The sequence below is a fragment of the Platalea leucorodia genome (assembly GCF_965183815.1).
Source record: "Platalea leucorodia genome assembly, chromosome: 5".
Classification (NCBI taxonomy): domain Eukaryota; kingdom Metazoa; phylum Chordata; class Aves; order Pelecaniformes; family Threskiornithidae; genus Platalea; species Platalea leucorodia.
This window is the reverse complement of record NC_138827.1, coordinates 93220910-93246623: the sequence shown is the minus strand read 5'-3', so window position 1 is coordinate 93246623 and position 25714 is coordinate 93220910. Positions and strand designations below refer to the sequence as shown.

At 38.1% G+C, this 25714-nt stretch overlaps 1 protein-coding gene across 4 annotated transcripts in view; it reads left to right on the top strand.

The window, feature by feature from the left end:
• DPP10 (dipeptidyl peptidase like 10) overlaps nt 1-25714 on the top strand; it is a gene marked incomplete at both ends in the record, with an annotated part of 562818 nt that overhangs the window by 373023 nt on the left and 164081 nt on the right. For all 4 annotated transcript variants that reach the window (XM_082314702.1, XM_082314701.1, XM_082314700.1 and 1 more), the window contains one exon: nt 24863-24957. In XM_082314702.1, coding sequence (XP_082170828.1) covers nt 24863-24957 — 95 coding nt within the window. The remainder of the gene's footprint in view (nt 1-24862; nt 24958-25714) is intronic.

Sequence of the window (25714 nt, the reverse complement as noted above, 5' to 3'; positions counted from 1 at the left end):
GTCAGTCATATCCTACTTCCTGTAACTTGGCTTAAAGCCATTGCAGTTGAACCTGAACTATTTGAACCTGAATTTCATGCTTACTGGGTGACTGTTCTAGCTGTTATGTCAGAAAGCATAGTACCAAAACAGTTCCAGTGGAAGCAAACAGCTTGAACTCTTTATTTTCAAAAAGCTAATTTAAGTAATGTGTTTTTTTCCTTTTTCCTGTCTGCAAAATACTCACTCTCCTAATGATCAAACTCTAAAAACAGTTCACCCAGTTCCAAGGTGCCTCTAGCTTCTGCCATTACGATAACTTCTCTTTTAGAACTACAAAATAATCCTTGGGGGAAATTTATGAAGACTTCTAACTCCGTAAATTTATGATATACCACATTCTTCTTTTTTTCCTTCTGCTTTGTAGTCAGTTACCGTTGTACCATTTGTATGGCTTTTTCAGACTTCTGCCTTCAACCTCTCAGTCAATATTGATAGAAGTCGAAGGTGCAGGAGCCTTCGGTCATCACTACATGTCTAGGGAAAAGTCAGGTATCTCCTCTATCTCTGTAAAAGCATCATTAAAAATAAGGCATCATTAAAATAAAGATAGGAGTTTGAAGTACATTATAATGGCACTGCTTCTGTTATACTCAGTGCTAAGATCGCTGTTTTTCAGACCTGGGGAAGAAGGAGTAACGGTGTATCTGCTATATATGTCATAAAAGATATTCCTTCCCATTAAGAGAAATATTACAGGCTAGCATCTGAATGATGTGCAAATTTCAGTATACAATCTACGTAGAGTAAAACTTGATTCTGTGGATCACTGGAAGGTTTCAGATAATGCCCTCAGCATTTGAGAATGCCAAAGCTGAATTGCAGGCTGTAAGCACTTATTTTGTCTCTCTTGGACTACCACTGTTACCTGCAGGGGTTGTTGACAAGGGTACTTAGTTAAGCTGGATGTAGTATTTTGTCTCAAAGCAAGTTTAATCTCAATTCCCTGTGCCTTTTACTTAAATAATTATAGCCTGTGCTGCTACCTTACATCAATACTGGGGTAATCTGTGCTAAGAAATACTATACGCAGTTAAGAACTAGACACCAAGTGATAAAGACATGTATTAAAAGCCTCCAAATGGCCTTATTTAATGGGAAGTCTGCCTGGTGATATCATACTCCGTATTAAGTTGATTAGTATGTGGCTTTAAAAGACAGAAATACAATGGAGGTATTACACGTAGCACTATATAAAGTGCTGCGCATAGAAAATAATGAGGTTAAAGTCATTGTAAGATTACAAAAAGCCAGTGATGAAAGGCACATAATTGATGTGTTGTTGCTTCTGCAGGAAATGCACGTTCTCATTTTCTAGCCATAGCAGCACAGAAGTCACCATACTTCCCTTCCATCTTCAAGTATGCTGCCGTAATTATATCAAAGCGACAGTTACGTGATTCAAGAGAGAACATTGCTCCCCCACCATTTATTTATACTCCACATACAAATGCTGTCCTTGTGCAGTCACCCACTATAATGTGTTTATGACTAAGTCCTTGATTTTGCATGCAGACTCCAACACCTTCACCTTTGCTGAAGGTTTGCTGGGATCTGTTCCAGGATCACTCCTGATGAATGTCCAGGGGAGCCACTCAGATATCTTTTCCATCTATTGAAGAATAGCAGTATGAGGAAGGAAAGGTTTGTCAGCTCATTTTGTCTCCTTTAGATTTGAAGAGACTGTGAAATGTTTGCCTGTAAGTATGTATTTGCTTCTGAAATCGAGTGAACTGACTTTTTACTTTAGTGCCTTCTATTTACTGTCCGTGAATTTTCTGTAACACTCAAACATTACCTGCATGGATTGTCCATGAATAGCAATAACTCTTAATGTTGACTGAATGCAAAATTTAAGTGTTACGTTTTACAGAAATACTTTGAATTTGTATGTCTCTCTGTGTTACAGGAATCACCAGTTGGTGAACTGAAACAATCTCTTATGTCTTCTGTAATGAAAGGAAAATACTTTTTTAGTGTTAGTAGTTTCCTGTGAGGGGGAAAGATTTATTTAAGGAATTCATTGGTGAACTTCACAACCAAATGTATGCAAGAATTTTGCCACGCTGTGTATATAAGCAAGTAAATACCAAACTTTTATTTTTTGATCTCCATCGTAAATGTCCATTGTGATTCTGTCACAGGCAATGCTAGTTATCTTCTGCAGCATAGTCCCCAAACCTTTTCCAGTCTGTATTTAAATAAGAGAGTCCATCTATTGCTTCCTGTAGAAGATGCTTCCCACCAAGAAGAAGCACATTTGGAATTGCATTTTGTGCACTGAATGTCTTTCTTTTCTTCTTCAATTTTATGGTTGTATAACATGACACAGCTACTGATTCTCTACTTTGGATATGGTATATCTGACAACTTGTGGTTTGGTTTGTGTTTGTTTTTGTTTTTGTTTTTTTTTGCATTTGATTGTAATTAGTTTCCTTCCAGCTATAAGCTTTAGAGACAAATGAAAAACTTACTGAAATTCTTCCTTTGTTACTATATCTAGCAAACCCTGATTAAAATTTTTCCTTATCAGTTCTTCTGTCATCTTTAATGAGTTCATACGATCTTCTCTAAAAAATTTGAATCTATGACTACCTTCATAGTATTAATGAGGTACTGGGGTATAGAAACATGCACACCTTTTATTACTATTAAACATGTTCCTCTAAGGTATTCTCTGCTTTGCATATATATATGTCTTCTTACTAGTTACTGCCTTTTTAGAAGAATTTCTGGCTTTTTGATAGTTTATTTTATTAATATGATGTGTAAAAGGCCAGGCTATGTGACTTTAACAGTCCCTTTTGGTGTCGGTGTCAGTGTGTCTGGTCTCTGACTGTATGAGCTGCTCTGGAATTGTCTTCAAGTAACTGACTCAATAAAGTGGTGTTACCTATTTAGCTTCCAGCCTTCAGTTCATCTGGAAAAAGTTTGATGTAAATAGAACCAAACCTGGTGAGAAAAGAACAAAAGTGTGAAAAAAAGAAGTGATCCAAGGGTCAGACGAATAGTAAATGCTTTAACTTTCTGCTTGATGAAACCTAGGGCTATTGGAAATAGCATCCCTTACAGCAAAAAAGTCTGCAGAAGAGAAACTAGAAAAATGTTTTCCTGTGCATTCTTCTAGACTTGACAACAATTTCTCCCATGAAATGCAATGCAGAATCCCTCTTCCAGTGCTCCTTTCCTGGGAAAGAATGACTCCCTCAGCTGGCTATCTGAGCTCAAGTGTTTTGCATTTATCAGTTCAGTTTTTATTACAGTATATTACCAATTGTTGTGGTTTAACCCCGGCTGGCAACTAAGCACCACACAGCTGCTTGCTCCCTCCCTGCCGGTGAGATGGTGGAGAGAATCAGAAGAGTAAAAGTGAGAAAACTCGTGGGTTGAGATAAAGACAGTTTAATAGGTAAAGCAAAAGCTGCGCACGCAAGCAAAGCAAAGCAAGGAATTCATTCACTCCTTCCCATGGGCAGGGAGGTGTTCAGCCATCCCCAGAACAGCAGGGCGCCATCACGCGTAACGGTTACTTGGGAAGACAAATGCCATCACTCTGAATGTCCCCCCCTTCCTTCTTCTTCCCCCAGCTTTATATGCTGAGCGTGACGCCATACGGTGTGGGACAGCCCTTTGGGCAGTTGGGGTCAGCTGTCCCGGCTGTGCCCCCTCCCAGCTGCTTGTGCACCTCCTCGCTGGCAGAGCATGGGAAGCTGACAAGTCCTTGCCTGGTGTAAGCACTACTTAGCAACAACTAAAACATCAGTGTGTTATCAACAATATTCTCATCCTAAATCCAAAACACAGCACTATACCAGCTACTGGGAAGAAAATTAACTCTGTCCCCATCAAAACCAGGACACGAATGTAAGGATGCAGATGCATAAATAAACCTATTGTAATAACTGAATTAGAAATATTGGTCATCTTATTTGCTGTCCAAATGAAAAATATGAGTTGTTTTAATCCTCCTGGCCACAAGAATTTTTACTAGCATCTAATGAAGACATCAGAGTGCACTTCCCTCACTGCCAATGGCACCACGAGCAATTGTAGAATACAGTACTATGTAGAGAGCTCTGTTTCTGTGCCAAAGCTGTTGAGGGAAATTTTTTCTAACTCAAAGGATGCAAAGCTAGGCAGGGTGCTTTTATGGCTGAAGTTGCTCTGGGTGACAGGCAAAATACTCTGGATATAAGTACAGTGTAAGTGATGTAGAAAGTACTGCCCTTGTCTGTGCCGGGGTTTACTCTCAGTGTTTTGCTTCTATGACTTATCAGTCAGAAGTTGCCCCGATATATTAAGCTTTTAAGTATTTTAATATTTCCTCTAAACCTACATATTATTGAAATGATTCATTTAACATTTACCAAAAAATCATTAAAGTATAATTATAAAAGAAAAACCTATTGAAAGGAAAAAAAATCACTATTTTTGCACTTTTCGAGACATGTTTTTAATTATATTGATTAATTACATATTAATTGGGCCAGCATCTCTAGTGCACAAGTAAATCCATCTGAATTCGTGATCTGGATTAAGTGACTGGTGCTGTGCAAGGTGAGCGCAGGTTCAGGATCTGGTCTGAGAGGTGAGCCCTTCCCAGACACACGTGCCTGGGCTGCCACGATGGTCATCCTTCTCCTCCCTCCCTGCAAGCCCGTGCTCATGCCTCTGCTTAGCCAGCCGTCTCAGCGGCAGCTTAGTCTTATAACGCTTAATGCTGCCCTGGCTTCATTTGTATAAGAATCACGATTTCAGTAGGAATTGCATTTTAAAATTGCTACTTGGAAGAGAATCATTGACTTCACATTTATGTTATATGAACTGTATTTTTTTTTAAATGACCTATATATAAAGTTGTGGAATTGATGTTATTTGTTGGTATGTAATGTATATTCACATTATTATATGATGTGATTGATGTTAATTGTACATTTTGAATAGTTAAGTGTATGGGTACTATCTTATCAGGTAGGCAGTACAAGAACTTCACAACAGGATGAGTATCCTCTTAAAGAGGATGAGTATTATATTGCCTCTTTCACAAGGACGTAGGAATCCTGATGTGGTCTACACGATGTAGCTAATATTTACCATTTGGTAATTATTTGTAGGACTTTTTTATTGACTTTATAATGGTGTATGTAAGTTGTCTGATCAAATATGTCAAAAATATGTTGTATAGTGTTAGATGCCACATCACTTTAACATTTAACTATGTTAGGATGTGCAAGCATTGTACTGTTTATCCCCCGCTCAGGTATATGTATAACCAGCCATCTATTTTACAAGCGAAAAATAAATGCAATAGAATCTCAGATGCTAATTAGAAGTAGTACCTAAAAATGCAGTACTTGGAAATAACTGTGTGCTGAAAGACTTCAAAGGCTTTTTGTCTTAAAGAGCTAGCATGTTAGGAAAAACGAAATGCAGGTTATTTATTACATTACAATTTTTTCCATTGCCTTGTGGTATTTCAGAAGAAGAGTGTTTAATTGGCTATAAGACTGCAGAAGCATGGATGATAGCTTTTTGCCTGTTTTTTCATAGCTAAAAATAAAATTATGTTCCATAGGTACTCCTGTAATTATTGCCTATTTACTGAAAACGTTGACTATATTTTTTCTTGCATTATTGGTGTATACTCCCAATATTTTTTCCTAGAGGTAGGAAGAACAGTGATTAAGTCCTGCAGTAAGGGCCAGAGCCAAGCTGTGCCAAACTTTGTCAGTGATGAGTTTCAAATATTTTGAAAGTTACAGTTTTCTCCCAGCTGCTTTCCTTGCTGTAGGGAATAAGTAACCTGCTCTTGCCAAGAGCTAGCTACTTTCTTTTTTTTTTGAAGTGAGAATTAAGGCGCTTCTCTCTCCTTTCCTCTCATCTCCCCAAAACCAAGTATGCCAGGCATGTCCTCATCACTGAGCACAGACTCATAGTGCTGGTATTTCACTCCAGGGAGCCTGGAAGCTGTCTTCCTCTGCCCTTCTGCTGAGTAAGAAATGCGAAAAGTATCTCAGAGTCATTGGTATCAGGCCAAGGGTTCTTGGCCCAAACTAGGCATCTGCTTGGAATAAGACATCCATCCTCAAATGTAGTAGCTATTTTCTTCCTAGGAAATAGTTTCCTTCCTAGGAAACTCCATTTGTGGGTTCTCAGAGTCAAAAAAGTGGAATACCTCTGTTGCCAGTGCAGGGCTGTGCCTTTAAAGCTGATCCAATGCTCTTTTTGTCTAAGTTGAAAATAAGTGTTACAGTAATAGTGATGTTGTCACTGTTTATTGGGTTTCATGCCACTGCAGAAAAAGGAATGTTTGCACCCTTTGCAGATGTAATATATATGTGTTTGTGCGGGGCATGGAAATTTATATACACATCTTAAGTAAATTAAGTAACAGAAATTGAGTAATTGGTCTTTAGGTACGTCATTGCTACCTGTGACTTCTAGTGGCCCAGCTACAAAATGTATTTTCAGGGCCAAATGAACCATATCTAAGTATTCAGATTAGGTTTAGCCCTGAAAACTTAAATAGTGTCACTAACTGGAGCCTTGCTAAAAGATACTGCTCCTGAAAATGTGAGGGGCTAAAAAAGGATGTTGAGAAACTGAATGCAAGTTTACAACATATGCTGCCTTGTTTCCTCTGTATATAGAGAAAATTTTCCAATATGTTATGGAAACCTGGGTTTGGTATTATGCATGTCTATGCCTTTGGCACAGGTCCACTTTAAAAAGTGTAGTGTGATTGTTTCAGTATAGAATACAAAGGATTCCACCTACAGTGGTGGAGGAAGCCTCTACGTTGTTCCTGTAGGCTGTTTTGATGGGAGACATGAGGCAATAAGGAAATGCCGGACATTTTTTATTTTTAACATTCCCTTTTTTTAGGCAATTAATGTTTTTATGCTGTCCCTTGCAGCCTCCCTGGCTCGGTGCTGTCAGCAGTATGTGCTGTGCAGCTGTGAGACGTAGCCCATCCCTACAGGTGGTTACAGCCCTGTTGGCTGGATCCGTACTTACTGGCACTTGTGAGTCCAAAACCCTCCCATGGCTCTGAGCAGGGCAGCAACAGCTGAACATAGGAGTCTCTGTCCTCATTGCTTGGTAGAGATTTTTAAAGAAAACCTACTTCCATAATTTTTTAGACTGTATTTCTCTAAGCCCTTTACTGTTTTGGAAAGCACAGATCCTGATGGACTTGCAGATATAACCATTTGCTTCTTCATATGTGTAATATATAATACAAATATGTTTCCTCTGAGCAAAGCTGTAATAATTGAAGGGCAGTATTTGAGGCTGTTTTCTATAGTGGGTGAGGGGGAGATACTTGAAGCGGTTGTGCTAAGCCCTTGAATGGCAAAGTGCTGAAGCAACAGTCCCTACAGGTACGTTTGGAGTATGCTGGATAAGTTTAGATACAATTTTGTATTTTTACCCCAATAGTGAATTGTTTCAGTGACACAAACTGGATTCAGACAGCAGAAGTGGTGCGCTCCACAGAACAGAGCAGAATAGGCTCTAAGTTCTTTAGTGTGTTTCACATTATACTGTAAAATTAAATAGATTTCATTTATCGATAGTTCCCCCAGGCATTATTATAGTGAAAGGTCTTTCTTTATGTAAGGTGTTAATGGCATCATGGTAGGATTTGTTTTTCTCCATTGTCAGCTCACATTATAATATCAAGAGATACAGTGGATTCTGCATTAAAGTGTTTAAAGCAAGTCTGCATGCTTTTTATAAAAGAAAACCCATCAAGAAATTATAGGCCTGGTGCTGGAATTGCAGGTCAAAGTCTTGTAATCTGTGCTCTGAAAGAATTCAGGATAGAAGGCTATAATGAGCCCTTTTGGCCTTTAAATCTCTGAATCTACTGCGTGTAATGAATGCAGTTTATTCTATTTCCATCAGTTCTGACTGTCCAGCCTTTATGTAGTTGGAATATATAATTTGGAAGACAAAATCCACTTCATGTACTGCAGATGAGTATGTGGAACTGCTAAGTAGCTTCCCTGCAGTGACTTCAATTTCAACCTGTAAACTAGAATAAAGTTCATGTTTAGAACTACTAAAAGTGATCTGCATTTGGAAAAAATTGGAACATTTCTGTCTATGTTCCAATTTGGTGCATGAAGTTTTTTTAGTTGCATGGAAAATGAATATACTAGAACAAAATCTCTTCGACAAATTCAGCATCAGGAAAAATGTTTAATAAAGATGATAAAAATGAATAAATGTAAACAAATTTAAGATCTCTCATTTAGCAAGGTATTTAATATTCTTCCAAAGGAAAATATTTAGGTTTGAAAATATGGGTGTTCTGCCAAAGGCACAGTTACAGCAAAACAGGTTTCATTCCTGTTAATATTTGTGATCAGCCCTTCTTACATGCCCTGTAATACATCCTTGGTAATGGAGTAGAGGAGGAGAAGCAAGGCTGTTTCTGTTCAGGGTTTCCTCATGACATAATGGTTCTTATTCTGGATCCATTTATTTTAATAATTATAAATTATAAGCACTGGGCATATATTTTTCACCTTTCATCCTCTATCTTATTTAATCCTTCCATCTATTTTCCTGGGTTTTTTTGGGTGCAAAACCTAAAAAATCTCCAAGCAGGTGTGTTAAACTTTTAATAGAATAATTTCTAGGCATCTAAAGCAGTTATTGAGCAAGTATAGGTTAACTGATGAAGTTAGCATTTTAATGAAAAAATGACACTTTTACTTGGGGAAAACCAGAAACTAATAAAATCAATAACAATGTTAATCTGAAAGGGGAACATAATTCAAATGGAAAATAAAAGGTGAATTGCTTGAATTATCTGATCAGAAGCAGGTAAACAGTGTAATTCCCTGGAATAATCAGTAGGATAACTTTGGAACCATAAGTTAAATGTTTGTCTTTGAAACTAATGTATGACTAAAGTGTGGAGAAAAGTTCTGTTGTTTCACTTGCACATCACACCTGGAGCAGATCTGTGCTCCTCCTTTTGTGGGTAGCATGCACTCAAATTACCACCAGATGTTCACGCTGTTAAAGAACAGTTGTTGGCTTGCCAAGAGTGCCATTGTTTAACCTTTCCTTGATTTTCTTCTTGTTGTAATATTGCCATTCAGCTACATTTTATTTTAAATTAATTGCATAGACGAGCTGCACAAAATGTCCCTAACATGTCACCTTTGTAATTTTGAAAGAAGTAAAGTAAAGTGCACGAAGATTATGTTAAGACAGAAACTTAATTGCTCGTGTCTCTTTCCCTTTGGAACTAAGACTTCATCTTTGAGCCAAATCAAATCTGTTGGTGAATGCTCCAAAATACAATCAGAATCCTTTCCAGGCCAGGGGCTTTAGTTGATCTCTTTCTATCAGAAGGGTTGTTTGTATGAGTTTGAGCTTTAGATCTGAGTGTTCTGTTTGCATCCTAAGGATAAGACTGTTTCCTAGGTCATTTCTTCCTCCAGTCCCACTTCCTACTTTTATGGAGCTTGCACTGAGTGTGCACGTGGGGCAGGACCCACTGGATCAAGATAAGCACTGTCCTGGTGATCCTACACAGTTACTGGCACTGCCTGTCTAATTCCCCATGCTTCAGCAGACCAGTGGAATTACATGTACAGACTAGACAATGATATCCAAAGCAAATGAATGCCAAAGGAAATTCTGCCAGTGTTTTCCAATGTTGATGCCAAATCTGTGTTTCCATATCTATGTTGATTAGAGTCCTACACACTCACCATTTAATTTTCAAATTAGCTAGCATGGGTATTTCCCAAGAACTCCAGTAGTGTGGTAGGTAATGAACACATACGAAAACAAGACCTCTTAAGTGTTTTCATTTCATAAATTAAATTTAGATACACAGGATTTAATACTTCTGTGCAAGAATGTTAGTGGCACATGTGACTTTTGAATGTCTAATTTCTATTCAAAGTCCAGATGACGGATCAATAGAAATAATTTAATATACACTGGTATTTTAAGTTCATAAAAAGACACAAATAAAATCACAAAACAGTGCCTTGATGTGATTTATGTATTACGGGTTGCATGATAATTCTCAAGAGGTAATGATCTTCATTTAATCAACATGTTTTTCTCGTAAATCAAAATGAGACACCTGCTATTTTGGAAAGGCCAGGTTAAATAATTAAGTGTGAACAGAAAATTGCCTACCTTTGTTTATTTTTATAATAACACAGAATATTTCGTATATCTTTTGGTAGTATAAAATAAAAAAAAAAAACAAGTCCTGTCAATCGTGTAGTTCTGTGACATTTAGCTGCACCTGCTAAATTGTGGGTCCACTGCACTGTGAAGCAAAACTCGTTAACTCCAGTACAGTCAGGATTTTAACAAAGATGTCTAAATTCTAGCAAGGCTGTTGGATTCAGTGCAATGAAATTGAAGCACATGGTAAATAGCTCGCTGAAAAGGGCTGAGAGTAAATGCACTAGTGGCTTACTGAATTTTTTGTACCTACTGCCATAATGATGAGTATTTATTAAAATAAGAAGCATTGCTATTGCACGCAGATACTTTAAGTTATTATTCAGCATCATATTTTTAAACTTAATTTCATTTTCAGTGGCAGCACATTGATAGCTGTGAAATATGTCTTATTGTTATCTATAAGTCAGAATTTCAGAGTAGATTTAAACTACATATCTGAGATAACAAACTTTTGCATTTTGCTACTGAATAGTTAGCAGACGCTCACTCTCAGACCTACACATAAAGTAATAAAAAATAGAGGGGATTGTTTTTCACAGATAATTAGCAATCCCTTCTACCACATGTTCCCCATCTTAGATGGTGTACATTATCACTATCCAGTTGATGATGCTATAACTATTTCAGAGGTAGAGGCTCAGACTTTGAGCTATGGAGATACCTTGTTCACTCCTAGCCAAAATAGCAGCTATGTTGACAAGCATTTACACCAAGTAGCAGCGTATTTGCGGCACTGGAGGAGGCTTGCATCCACATGTGCAGAACCTCAAGGAAAAGACTGTGTGTACGTAAAGGAACCATCTCTATTTTTGTTATTAGTATTTTTTCATACTAGTAAATAAATGCAAAGCATTTTTGTCTTTTGAATAATTTCCTAGTTTTGATGACTGAAGATTCAGTACCATTTATGAAATGGAGATGCACTCTGTGGTGTACTAGTCATGGAAAAGGCAGTAGAGAGCCATTCAAATTAGACTGGATAGAATTAAATATTCTTCTGGTCATTTAATATTATGACACACTCCAATAGATAATCAACATTATTTTCATTCTTATATTATTCTCTCCCTGTATTGACTATGGGCCAAGGTTCAACACAGTCAACCCATTCATTACAGAGGAGAGTTTGCTTCTGTAATGGCTAATGAGGTAATTTTTTTGTGTATGTGATGTGGTCTTATAATAGCAATGCCAGGCGTGGTAAATTTGGTGATTGTTGTTTTCATTACAGTAGAAAGCTTATTCTGAAGAAGTGAATAGTCATTAAAAATAAAGGAAAATGGAGCACTGAATGGGAATGTTATTTGCCACCATCGTACTCTGAAAATTGGTATTTAATGGGATTGATATGCATTTTTTCTTTTGGGTCACAATATATTGTCCTCTAATTTCATTGACTAAAGTTGGAGAGTTATGATACATTGGTAGAAGGTCAACCCATCCTGGATGAAACATATGATAAGAACTGGGTAAAACTAATTTGATAGTATACATACATTTGTTTCACCGTTCAAGTGACTGTGAATACTTGTTCTCCACAATACCATCTGCAGGTTTCCTCAGTAGCAAATAATCTGATTCTAGACTATCCTTGCTGTCATTTTGGGTTTAGATATTACATTGCATAATCATATGCTCTGTATCCTCTATTTTGATTCTAATTTCTTCACGATGAAGTTTACTACAGCTTGTACAATTTCCACGTACTACAGAAATTAGCTGGGGAGCAGTAAATAATAAGCATCAGCATTGTCAGTGTAAACCCTGAAATCCTACACTGTGACCTTGTTTGTTTTTGATGTCCTCTGCTGGGAGTGCCAGATTCTCGAGGGATCCGTTACGCAGCTTGTTAAGGACAGCCCTGAGGCCACTTGGATATTATACTTGTGATCTTTCCACTGGAGGCCTGTAGCCTGAGCGTGATGGTAGGCATTGAGCCATCACCTCTGGCTGAATCAGCTTGCTGAGACACCTTCATGTGGACAAAAGGCGGTGAGCAAACTGCAGCCCTACGGGTGTTCCAGAGACTGGTCTTTTACTGTGATATGTAAATAGTCACTGGTTGGGCTTGTCTATGAAACGCCAGTCGCATCTAGAGCACCGTAGAAGTAGGAATGATGGTGAGCTCTCAGGAGTGTCTGAGAGGCACAAGAAGTTCATGTTTCTATTGCAGGTTGAAATACTCCGTTTTATTTGAGAATTGTAATTATATAGGAGTAGAGAAGCATATAAATCTTCCTTCCTTGAAATCACCGTATCTTATCCAAAGTGCAGCCCTGCCAATTCAGTAATCTGTGTGAAATCCGGCCTGGGCCACAGAGCCCACTCCAAAGCAGAGCCGTCGGCATCCCGTCTGGCTTGTCCTCTTGCCAGTCTCAGCAGAAAGGTCAACTCCCGAGGCTGTCAGAGAAGTGCTGCTGTATTGAGACACCTTATTATCTCTCTGGGGAAGAGGCTGGGATAGGATGTGTGACTAAGACTGCCAATTTGTTCCCTAATTTTCTCAGTAGTCCAGGGACATGTACATTATTTGGGCAACAGCTGGCTGAGTCCATTGCCAAGCTGGCTCAGTAATGGTCCTTGGTGCAATGCAAGAGAGCAACCAGAGATTACTTTTTTTATTCCTGACCAAAAATGTTTCCATATAGCTGGGAAAGCTGAGCAGTTTTGTGGGAAATTTAGGGAAAGATGGAATGTTCTGTGCGGGCAAAATTACTTCTACAACAATGTCTGATGTTTCACCATCACTGTGCAATGTGGGGTGAGAAAAGCAACGTGCTGGTATAACATCCCTACTCTCCCTTTTTAAAGTTTTTAGCGCCTTAAGTACAGTACATGTTCTAATTTGAAGTCCCTATAATTTTTTTTTTTTACAGAGAGAACAGCTAAATAAAAGTGTAGGTACCAGAAGGTATCCAGGAGTAATAACCTGGGGGACCTTACTGGAGTTGCGTGGCACATGAGCAGTGATGTAGCCTATTAGGAAGGCTCTCTGTCTGATGTGAATACTGCCCCTTCCCCTTCTCTCTCTCTTGGTGCTGATTTACTGTTAATTGCGTTTCAAACAAATTGGAACGGACTAATAGACCCAAGTCTATTATCCTAGCTTTTAACACCATGAAATCATGTTTAGTGCTTTGCTTTGCTCTAGGGGGGGAAATGAATATCCCTAACATTTTCCTCCCAGTAATGACAGAAATACAGATGGAGATTTCTGCCTTAAAAAAATTGGAGTGGGGAAAGTGTGAGGAGGAATGGCAAATATAGTCAAATCTTCTGCTTTAGTCCATCAACTGATTGCTCTTTGGGTTAGATAACTGCTTCCTATTTATGCTGGTGCACACTTAGATCTTGGTATTTTCCTTTGTTTTTATTCATTTGCTTTGTCCAGTTGTGTTCTAAAAGTAAAGGAGACTTTTATTACTTCTGATAGGAGATTAATTATGGCACAACTCCTATTTTCTTTCAACTTTTTGTAATTGTTAGACAGCTGCTTAAATGATGTCAGTTAATGTCTTCTGTCACGTGGTGTATTGACCATTTCAGCGAGCTGGAGCTCAGCTGTAGCTGTGTTATCCTGAGTGTGCTCTTGAAACAGAGAAAATTAAACAGACCCTGCTCGGGCAGCCTGGATTTGGGAGGTCTGAGTGAGCAGATCTACGTAGAGGTGCTGTGCACACTCCCAAGCAGAGTCCCAGGGGAGCAGAAGAGAATTTCAGGAAAATTTCTGCATCCAGGAAGACTGGAGAAGAAATAGCTCCAGCAAGCTGTGTCTGCTATCTGCCATGGACGGCAGGACCAAAGCCCTCAAGGGACTGCAATTTAAGTTACCTGTTAATAAATTGGTAAACTTGTAGGAAAAACTTGCAAGTTTCTAAATTAGTACAGCTTTGTGTTATCGTGACATTGCATAGAAGAGGAATGTGTCTTTCAAAAACCTGGGTGTGATGGTTTAGTTTCACTGTGAAAACTAAGCTGACAGCATACCTGGATTCCACAGTGTGTCTGGGTAGAGCCCCAATACAGTCACTGGGACTTTATTCAGCTACATTTTCTGTGATTACATGCATTTCATTCTATATAGCTAAACCTTTGGTCTCTTCGTGAAGTAATTCAGCTCCTTCCCTTGTGTTTACATCTTTCCAACAAGTACAGAAGTGACTTGCTTAGGCAGTAGAGAGTCACATTCTTCCAGCTGAGCTGGTCACAGACATTACTACCTGTGGCTGATGGTCACTGTCCACCTTATTGTCTCCCACAGCTCTGCAGTGAATATTTCCTCACCTGCTTCAGGTCAAACTCAAGAACTCAAGTTTAACTGCATGACATATTTCACTATTGTATTTTTTCTCATAAATCAATTCCCCAGCGGATTTGTTACTATTCAAAATCTGTCTAATTCCTCTGTCCTGTCTGAAGTGCTGGCATGGGGATAGCAGCAGCTGTAATAATGAGGCAGGATCCTGCACAATTGCATGATAGGGAAGAAATCTGTGGTTTTGTAAATTAATAGTGACTGTTGAGAGAGTTGAATATTTTCATACATTGATATACTAAAGTAATTGGGACCACTGAAAATCGGCATGAGTTAAGTGTGACTTGGTATGATATCTGACAACGTTAGGAAAAGAGGAGGATATGCTGATAAAGGATGGAGATTTGAATTATTTGGTCCAATCCAGAGTACCTGGTCACTTTAGTCTGGAGGTGAAGAAGGTAGGAAGATGGATTTTGTGCAAACGCCTGCACTCTTAGTTTGTGCTAGTTGCTTCTTTCTGCACAAATATACAACATGCAATGAAGCACAATTAAAAAAAAAATCCAGGTTGTTTTTGATTAGGCCGATTAATCCATCAATATCAGCATAACATTCTAGATCTGCTCTCTCGGGCTCTATCTTCATGTTAATATAGCTCTGTGTAATAACTGAGAGGTTCACCTTCTCAGCAGAGCTAATTTGCTTGTGTCTGGCGGGATGCTACTGTGACTGCTGCGTCCACTTCTGTAGCTACTGTGCCACAAGATCTCCACCTGGTTTTTGGTTAGTTTGTGCTGGGCATTAGAAGGGAGGGGGAAGCAGACCACGTGTGGAAGTCAGAAAGTACAGGAATTACCTGTGTCTACAACTTTGCAAGCCATTTTGCATAGGGAATCTTCTATATAATGAAAGATTTTCTAGAAGAGTCACAGTGTACATTATAAAACTAATGCAGAATAAATGTTTTCTTGAAAGCACTACTAACAAGAGCCTAAACTTTTAGAAAAGCAGTGGAAATCTTGCTCAGCTGACACGTGACTTATCTGGCATATTGAAATTTGGTCTGTATCTGTAATATCTTTGTAAATGACTATTTTATTTAATTAGCAAACACTTAATTAGACAAAGATTTGTCTAGCACCTCCTGTTCATTAAATCAGAAAGCATTCTCTATTTTAATTAGCATGACATTTTCTATAATCAATTTAATGAAATGCCATCTGCACTTCTAATAATACTGTGTACAGCAAAGGCTGATTGACATATATGTTGACAACACGATATCAACCTTCTCTTATGTTTTTATTTTCAAAAAGTGTAAAATATAAGGAAAAGGAGGACTCTGACTTGCTAATACTGCTGTTTGTGGTGCAAAGCGGAGTTGTATTTAAACAACCCAAAACTTAGTAAATATTTCCCATGGGAAAACAAGCATTTACAATCTTCAGGTTAACACTATCAGTAATTTCAAAAGACTGCCCTGAGGCCTCCTTATTCTAGATATTGTGCAGCAGATTTTCAGCATTGCTTGGATGTCTCTCCTCTTTCCTTCACTTTTTAGATGCTACTTAATGCTCTCAAGACTGTTTGATAGATTGCCTTAATGTCAGATGTTTTCTATGCACAAAGCTGCCTGAGTACTGATGCTGCTGTATCACCAGCAAACTCCTTGGGCCCTGCCCTCGAAGAGGAGCCCCAGGGCTCATCAGCTGGGCCTCCTCCGCCTGTGTGAAAGGCAGGCTCTGCTAGAAGGATGGGAGGATGGATCTGCTCCTCTTGCTGTGGTACTCACTGGATAGAGGGAAGCCCCAGATTTGGGTCCCTGTTCTGTATTATCATAAGAACAGAAAAAACAAAGGGAACAGAAGCCCATCAGATTTCTGTAATGCTCGTGATCAGTAAGTGACAGGGGGTTAGGATGTGAATACTTAAAGCATGTCAGTGGCTAGTACTTCTGGGCTCCCTTAGGCAACTAGCTTAGGCTGAGATTTACAGTGCTATGTACAAATTAGCCAGCAATTAACTGTCTATGCTCTGTGTACCTTCTTTATAAATCAGTTTTTCTCTTCAAATTATTCAATATCAGTATTAGTAAATTCTAAAACACTATTGAGCCAAGTCCTAGCAAGCTGGATTTGGCATGTCTCCATTGAAATTGATGGATCCACAGAAGTTTTATCTCAGGAGTTACCATGAAATAAACCTTATTATCAACAAATAATCCAAATTTAGCAAATATTCTACCAAAGTACTTTTGTTTGGCAAACAAAATTTACATTAACAATACTGTGAATTTAGTAGGAAGTAGTTTTTTCCCCCAGAGGACTACTATTGATTCAGTTACTCCTTGTCACTATTAGCACCAGCAGAGATTATTCAAGTTAATCTCAGTGAACATGGTGGCAATGTAGATCTACAAGCTAGGCAGCTTTTAGTTTTATGATAAGCTTGGATTGCTGTGATGACTATTACAGGCTAGAGGAGAAACACAATATGTATTCACAGGTTAAAATTCACAGCAAAACCTCTGTAAATAGAATAGAATAATATTCAATAAAATAAACCTACTGGTAGCACCACAACTCTTGCATGGCTAAGATGAAACATGCACAGAATATTGAAGGCTCAGATTCAGGAATCTCCTAACTCCTGTGGCTTTAGTGAGCCTAAGCTGCCTCTTTAAGTTTTCATAAATTCTCAGAGTCCAAGCAGGGCAGGATTCCTGCTTTTATGCTTTATCAGGGGATCCCCACTTATTCCTGAAGCTGTTGGATCTTTCCAAGTTCAACACCGATGACTTAGTACTTTGTTAACTGGTCATGTCTCATATCTCTGTTGGTCTAGGATCTCTTGTAATATATCCCAGATTTAGAGACCTACAGAAATTACAAAACATTTCATGTCACCTTTGTTCATTCAAATGTAGGACATGACTAGCTTTCTCTTGACTTTTACAGCTGAAATATTCAGTTAATAAGTGTGTCAACAGTTTAAGGCACACAAGGAGTCTCTTGGAGTGACTCCATGGGGAAAAAAAAAAAAGTGATAAGTAGCCTGGAGCTTTTTGTGTCATGTACAGGTCTGAATATGCAATACCACCAATAAAAGAAGAAAACTTCCAACTACTAAAAACTTGGATCAATAGTGAGGTGAAAGTGAAGGAAAGGACTAAAAATCAAGAGACTTGAGTTCCTCAGCCTGTTATTGATGGGCTGTGTGACCTGTGGCAGATCGCTTCAGCTCCTTGTCTATCTTCTTTATCTATTACCTTTTGTATTGTCTTCTCTAATTCTTTGCAGCAGGAAACTGATGGTATGTAATAAAGTTTTTAGCACAACACACTTGTGCATCTGTAAACAAGGAAAAGCTTGGTTTCTGAGGAAATACTTGCCCTACTTAATATTAATTGTATGCTTGTGAAGTAAGGCACAATGGCTCTCTTTAAGTAAATCTTGTTTTTCAAGTTCGTGAAAGAGCAATGAATGTTCATTTGGGGAACACTAGTGAAAGAGAATAAAGAAACTTGGGTCACAACAACCCCGTGCAACACTACAGGCTTGGGGAGGAGTGGCTGGAGAGCTACCTGGTGGAAAAGGACCTGGGGGTGTTGGTCGACAGCCGGCTGAATATGAGCTGACAGTGTGCTCAGGTGGCCAAGAGGGCCAATGACATCCTGGCTTGTATCAGGAATAGTGTGGCCAGCAGGACCGGGGAAGTGATTGTCCCCCTCTACTTGGCACTGGTGAGGCCACACTTCGAGTGCTGTGTTCAGTTTTGGGCCCCTCACTCCAAGAAGGACATGGAGGTGCTGGAGCGTGGCCAGAGGAGGGCAACGAGGCTGGTGAAGGGTCTGGAGCACAAGTCTGGTGAGGAGCGGCTGAGGGAGCTGGGGTTGTTATAGCCTGGAGAAGAGGAGGCTGAGGGGAGACCTTATCGCTCTCTACAAGTACCTGAAAGGAGGTGGTAGCGAGGCGGGGGTCGGTCTCTTCTGCCAAGTAACGAGCGATAGGACAGGCCTCAAATTGCAGTAAAGGAAGTTTAGATTGGATGTTAGGAGAAATTTCTTCGCCGAAAGGGTTGTCAGGCAGTGGAACAGGCTGCCCAGGGAAGCGGTTGAGTCCCCATCCCTGAAAGTATTTAAAAGCCGTGTAGATGTGCTGCTTAGGGCCATGGTTTAGTGGTGGACTTGGCAGTGCTGGGTTAACAGTTGGACTTGATGGTCTTAAGGGTCTTTTCCAACCTAAACGATTCTATGATTATATGATTCTATACAGCTCAGTAGACTAATGTTTCACAACTGTTGTTTGAAATAATTAGATAATTCATTTGGCAAAGCAATTGCAGTCTAGATACCACTTCTCCTAGCATTGTTTACAGATAGGGTCATTTTGAGTGAAGATAATAGAGGCTGGCTCTAAACAATAGTAGGTTTTTAAGTGTTTGGAATATGGAGGTTTAGTCACAACTTAGGTTTGCTTTAAAGTATATGGTAACTTGCCCCTTCAACCCAGTCTGTGAAATTTAAATTACAGGATGAGTTGCTTAAGTTCAGTGACATGTGAAATCAGAGCTTATATTCATCAAATAAATCATCACCATTCAGTGTCATGCTTTCAGAAAGCTGAATCGTTAAAGGCCATATAGACCCTGGGCCAAATTCTTACATTAGCACAATTCAAGACTTGATTTTCAGTGATGGTGTTGTAATTAAGGATGGAAGTTAGTCCATTTTTCCCCCAAATAATACATAATTTTTCATTAGAATTTAAAAGGGCCTGAATTTTTTTAGATAATGTGAACGTATGTGATGCCATGTGAAGCTACTTGGAACGGTGAGTGCTGCAAATGAATTCTGTAGCATTTAGGACATGGCAGAGTGATGTCAATTCAATAAATGAGGGTAAATTGAAGAAATGAGGGTAAAGAAGTTATTGCAGAATTGATGCGGGTGAAACTGCTTGTCAAATATGAAAAGTTTTGCATTGATTTCTCTGCATTTCTTGATATTTTGCCCGTACTTTGACAATCCCTGGAACAATATGTATTAGGCCAGGCACAGTATATAGCTGCATCTCCTGCAAACGACACATAGCTTGATCCTGAGCAGAACGTTCACCAGTGTTGAACCTAAAACAGGAACAATAGCCTTAGTAAAAGTGTTTGCATGAAATGCTCCTTTCATTTAAAAATACCTGAGATATGATGATGCCATATTTACGTAATAGTTGCATCACAGAGCGCTATATTTATGATGTTGATATATACATCCAAACTATGATTTAAATTGTATGGCTTAATCATTTCAGCAGAACATGTGTTCCACATTCTTTACCTAGAAATAGAGCACATTATGAAAAGATTTACTCTTAAAAACATATGATAGCATAAGAATTTGGTCATTTAGCCTCACAATGATAAAATAAATTATTCTTGGTTCTACAGCTAATGTAATTTTGTTAGAGGATGTAATATTTAGGTTACTGACTCAAGCGAAATTATTATGCTGCAATAATCAGAGAAGAATTTTGGCTTTAAAGTTTGTTTTCATGTAATATATTATTTAAAGTTGCATTATTTGTGAAGGCCAAATAAGTTGTAGAGAACCTGTTCAGCAACACGTTTGGTCTACAGAGCTGTGTGTCCACTAGGCAGCCTCCCTCAGAGTCAGGTTCAGAAATAAGCTCAGAATCAAGGTGGAGTAAATGCTTCCCAAAGATAGTTATCTATAATAATAGCTGAGCCTATCATACCTTTTTTGTCTGTCTGTCATCAGAGTGACTGATGAATCACCAAGTTTGTTACCTTATTCAAACAGACATTGTTTGTCTTCTGACAAGCCCAATGAGTTTAATTAAACTAGACACTGCAGTTCTGATGAAAAACCTTAAATATGCAACACAGAGAACAGGGAAGATACGTGGTAAGGTGTACCTGAACCATCTTAGCAGGTAAACTAAACCACCTGCTGCAGGGTAAGACAAGGGAGGGGAGAAAGAGAGGTAGTCCATTTTGTCTGCCTTGGAAAAAATTCTCTTCTGAGATTTGTGGAATTTGCATTCTGTGCCTTTGAGCATCATACCAGACATACACCCACGCGGATTCTCTGACCGAGGCTGCAGCGCTAACCAACCCCAGTATCCCATCTGCAGCTGAGATCAATATTTGATTGTTTGTAGGAAAGTGGAGTAGAAGGCAGAAAGAATTATGCATCAGAAGAAAAAATAAATATCCCATGATCCCACAGGCAGTCACCTAAAAAAACCCAAGGTTTGAGATTTTTATTAAAATTGTCTCAGCACAGAGCTACAAACAGGAGTTGTATTGTGCAGACAGCCCTGTATTCCCAAAGATTCATTGCAGAAGGGGATGAGAAAATCTGTGGAGGGAGTTAAATCCACAGATTCGAGGCCAGAAGAGATCACAACAGCCATCCAAACTCAACCTTTTATATTTTGACCCACATGCAGGCTAAACTAATTCTTGACATAAAGATCTAAAGCATATCTTTAAGAAAAAACATCCCAGGGCTCCTGATTCTGTCATCTTCTCTGCTGAGCTCTTTCACACATCCCAACCTCCATACCTGTCATCAGCTTTTCCCTAACTATATATATATATATATGACCTAGATGTCTTTGAACTTTCTCTTTGTTAACCTGAATAATTTTAGCCATTCCAACGTCGCATTTTTAGGTTTGCCTTCTGATCCAGAGTTACACTGACAATTTCTTAGCCCACCTCTTTATTCATTTCCCATTCTTTCAGCCTGCATTCCAGGAACTGGGCATTTTACAATACTGTCAATCTCACCAGTGGTGTGAGCAGAGGGAAGATCACCCTAGGACTTCTACTTGTGATCCACTTATGCTGAAGAATTGCATCAACTCTTTTTGCTGTGATATTGCATTGAGAGCACGTAGTACAGTATTTGTCTGTATACGCCCATAAGCTTTTCTTCCCATCACTGCTTTTCAGTTCCAGTCTTCAGTCTACAGTAATGATTGGTTAACCAGGTGAGACAGATCACTTGGTAGGAGTACCCTGTCTTCCTCTTTATTTTTCTTAATGATACTATTTTTCATCCTTGTAATGTGTTTCCCGTTAATTCTGTGTAATGTAAGCTTTGGAATCACAATGTCATAAAATAAATTAAATACATTGAAGAAAACCCAATATACAGTTTCAGCATAGTTGCCTCTATCAAACATAACCCTGTCAAACTTTGTTTAACAAGATCTATGTTCCGTAAAATGCTACCAGGTATTAATTATATTGCTGCCCAGTATTTTGTAGGAAGAATCCTGGATTTATTGTGCCACTATTTTATTTGGGACTGATGTGAGGATAACTTATGTACAGACCCTTGGGTGTAGCACAGAATAATCTTATCAGTCGTCCAATGCTCTAGAGTTTCCAAAGTTTTCAGAAATTTGAGAACTACTACAAATAGGAAATTTTCAATGAGTTGTTTCAGAGACTGTTTTGTGTACGTCATCCCGGGCTGGTGACTGGATAACTCATTTTCTTTATATAGGCTTCCTCACATTCTTCTTTGCTCAAGACAGAATGCTTTCTATTTTAGTGATGTCCTTAGATGGATAATGTGGCTTTTCAGTGCTGCAATTTGTGTCCAGCCAAGAAGTTTTTATGTGATACCACTCTTTGTTTTAAATTAAATGAGAATTTCTTTGAAGTAGGAACTCTGCTTCTCTGAATGGCTTTGTGAAATGTCAAGGATCCCGAACTTTGTGGTGAAGACACCAAGATAATAAACAAAATAGTTTAATTGGTTGTCTAAATGGACAATGTTAAGGACTAGGTATTATTTTCTTCTGTAGACTTTTTGGCCCTAGGTAACAAAAATTTCAAAACAAATATATGTCTATGGCTCGCATTTACATTTGAGCTATCAGTGAAAAAAATCATCATTATGTTATGTGACCATCAACTATCACATTATCCAGCCTGACAAGCTATTGATTGGAATGAGACTTCCATATAAATTAATATGATTACTTTTGAAGACTGTATTTATGCTCAACGCTTGCATGGTATTTTGGTATAATCTTTTATCTGAGAATCTCCATGCATTTTGGAAGTGTTTGTTTAATATGTGAACTTCAGGAGTTAACTACTGAATCCAATATAGAGATGAAAGCCCAAGTTCACTGAGAGGTATAATTACTGTCCAGTAAAGTCTGCCTTTTGAAGAGGTCTGACTCTCAGTTTTCTGTTCTGATCGTCTGAATAAATTTTCTTCTAACTTGAGAACAAAGGCTTTAATTTATGTCATTCGCAGTGTTTGCTGTTCCAAAAGCTGTTTCACACTGTGTGTATGACTTGCAAGAAGAGCCCTAAGACTGTGTATTTTACTTGTGGTCCTGTTAGCAATTTTAAGGGAAAGTTCTTTATTTGGGTGAAATGTTCGTGGTAGGATTAGTTAATCAGGCATGATGCTATAAATCCTGTTGGTCAAATGCACATGGCATGTAGAAAAGTAGGTAACTGAGAAGGAGTTACATTCTGATACTGTTGTTTGGATTTGGGTAGTGTATTAGTCTCATGTATGGACCAAAAATGCATTGTTCGGAGCACTGTTCAAGCAGGGGGAATGAACATGTGTAGTTGTTGGCAGCTGTTCAGTGTCCTGGGCTATATGTGCCATTTCTCACATTATGGTTTACTCATCATTGGGGTCAGCTCTTTGTCCAGACAACTTTATTTTTTCTATAATATTGCTCAGCACTGTGGTACATCATCATTGGGGATTTTCAGCACCAGGGTACCTAAAAGGATACATGCAAAAAACCCTAAAAGAAGTTGCAAAAACTTTAATGTTCTGTAGTAGCCAGTAATCTGAAACCACAATAACTTTCTACAGTGTTACCTCTTTTTATTCGAAATGAATATTTGAAATCTTTTTCTTTATAAGAAGTTGCTGTTAATTCCACACGTCACAATATAATTTTCCTTCATAAACAACAGCTCCGATAATCCTGTCCTAAACTCCATGAATCCCACCCCACTTCCCAGCCATGATCCTAAAATAGTTTAGTAAGCTCTTAAAATGAGGCTTCATTAATTTTACAGAACATACCAGAGGACATTCACTAGTGCTGTATATCTAGAGTTTCTGTGGAGTCAATTAAAATACAGCTACATTTTTTCTGAATAAGCAAAGCATATTTTTTATGATAGCATAACCTTTTTCTCCAGTCATGTTTACTTCCCACTTCATAAAATTCAGGGATCTTCAGTGAATTTCTCAGACATTACCGAGGATTAGTAAAGTTCTTTTGTGTTTCCTTTAGGCTTAATTTAGAACTTTCCTTATGCATTCTACATTTTTATAACAAAATAGTTTCATTTGATTAAATATAAATCTCTTACATGGGTTTTAAATAACATGAAAGAATCAGCACTTAATCTATTCAATCTCTTATTAGAAATAGTGGGAAATTTGGAATCAATTTTTCTTTTAAATCAAAGCTTATGTAGTTATCGTGTATTTCTTGGTAATTTTGCAGGTATTGATACAACCAGATACAAAGCCTTTTTTCGTGGGAGCCACAATTAATTTTGTAATTCTTTTTTTTTTTTTTTTTTTGTAATTCTTTAGTTCAGGTGTATTCGATTGGTTTTCTTATGCAAACTTATAAATCAAGTATGTGATAGAAGGAAAAAATTATGACAGTTCATCCCACAGTGTTTTAAATGTTCTATAAATGGACCTATTAACTTTAACCCTTCTTTGCTAACATTCAGCTTATGTGACGATCTGGTATTCTGTGGCCCAGCACTAATCACACAGGACATGGACTGTCTTAGGATATAGTACATATCTTTGTCAATCCAGTTACCAGAGAAACGGAATAGTACAGAAGTTTTGTTGCAATTACTTCTAAGGAGATACGTGAACATGGTGTCCATCAAAAGCTTTTTTCTTTGCAAAACTGTACTTTGGTAAATGCCCCTTTTCATAGTGAATATGGTTGGACCTTAAGGTGTCAGAGTGACAGTGATATCTAGGTGAGAGGGGTTTTACGTTCGAGATGTCACTTCATTCACAGCAATCCCATTTTTGCCACAGAAAATGTTTCCATTTAAGTGAAATCATATTTTTGAGTGAGGTGAACATGCTATATGGCATAAACTGATATTTTTAAACTCGTGAGACAAATTAACAAAACTAGATATTATGAGTGCAATTCATCTCTCAGTCTTGTTTGCATATTATAATAAAGACATTCTAATGACTGTAATATGCGGTTTTTCTCTACAGATGTATTAAATACTCAATGTTTTTGCTAACTGTTAATGCCTTTGTTGTTGCAGATACAGCAGTGGTGTATAAAAATAGGAATGGACATGTTGTTGAACTGAATGTAGAAACAAATACAACTACATTATTATTGGAAAATACAACTTTTGTAAGTAATATATATTATTTACTCATTTCTTAGTGGAAATCTCCTAGCATTTTTTCCTGCAACAGGAGTGGCAGAGTATAATATTGAAAGGTTACAGAAAATACGTTTATAACTTAGAGTAGATTATATATAAATGGAAAGTATAATCCATTCCTCTGTCAGTGCATGATTTCTGGCTGAAGTTATTTGTTGTTTTATTCAACCTACGTGTAAATAACCAAGATGTTGGAGGCTACGTTTGTTGTTGGCTGTAATCCATGCTTGTTCAGGCCACTTGAAGGATCATGCCTGGCATATGTGCTGCTGAATCTACCTGATGTCTGTGATAATAAGAGAGTTCATAAAATGGAGGAATGCTACTGAAAATGTTGAGAGCTTTTCCCTATTAGAAAAGGGGAAAAGTGCTCAAAAGTCATATGAAGATTTTCCTTTAAGCAATTAAATATGCAAACAAAAATGTATTTCCTAGTCCTGTTAATCTCTGGCTTACTTGTTCGTCTGTGCTTTAATGGTGAACTAGATGGTTGGAGATTATCCCTCGTGACCAGTAAATATTATATACATGAGTGGTTTGCATATGTTTCTGACTAGCAGTAATTGCTAAGAAATGTTTTAATGCCTTAGTCTACATTTTCTTTTGTTTTGCTTGGTGCTGCTGTTCTCCGTGATACCACTTATATCCTACCCTGTAGTTCTTGTTTATCAGGGTTTTGCAGCATAAACGCGTGGCTTGTCAATCTTTCCTCATAAATACTCC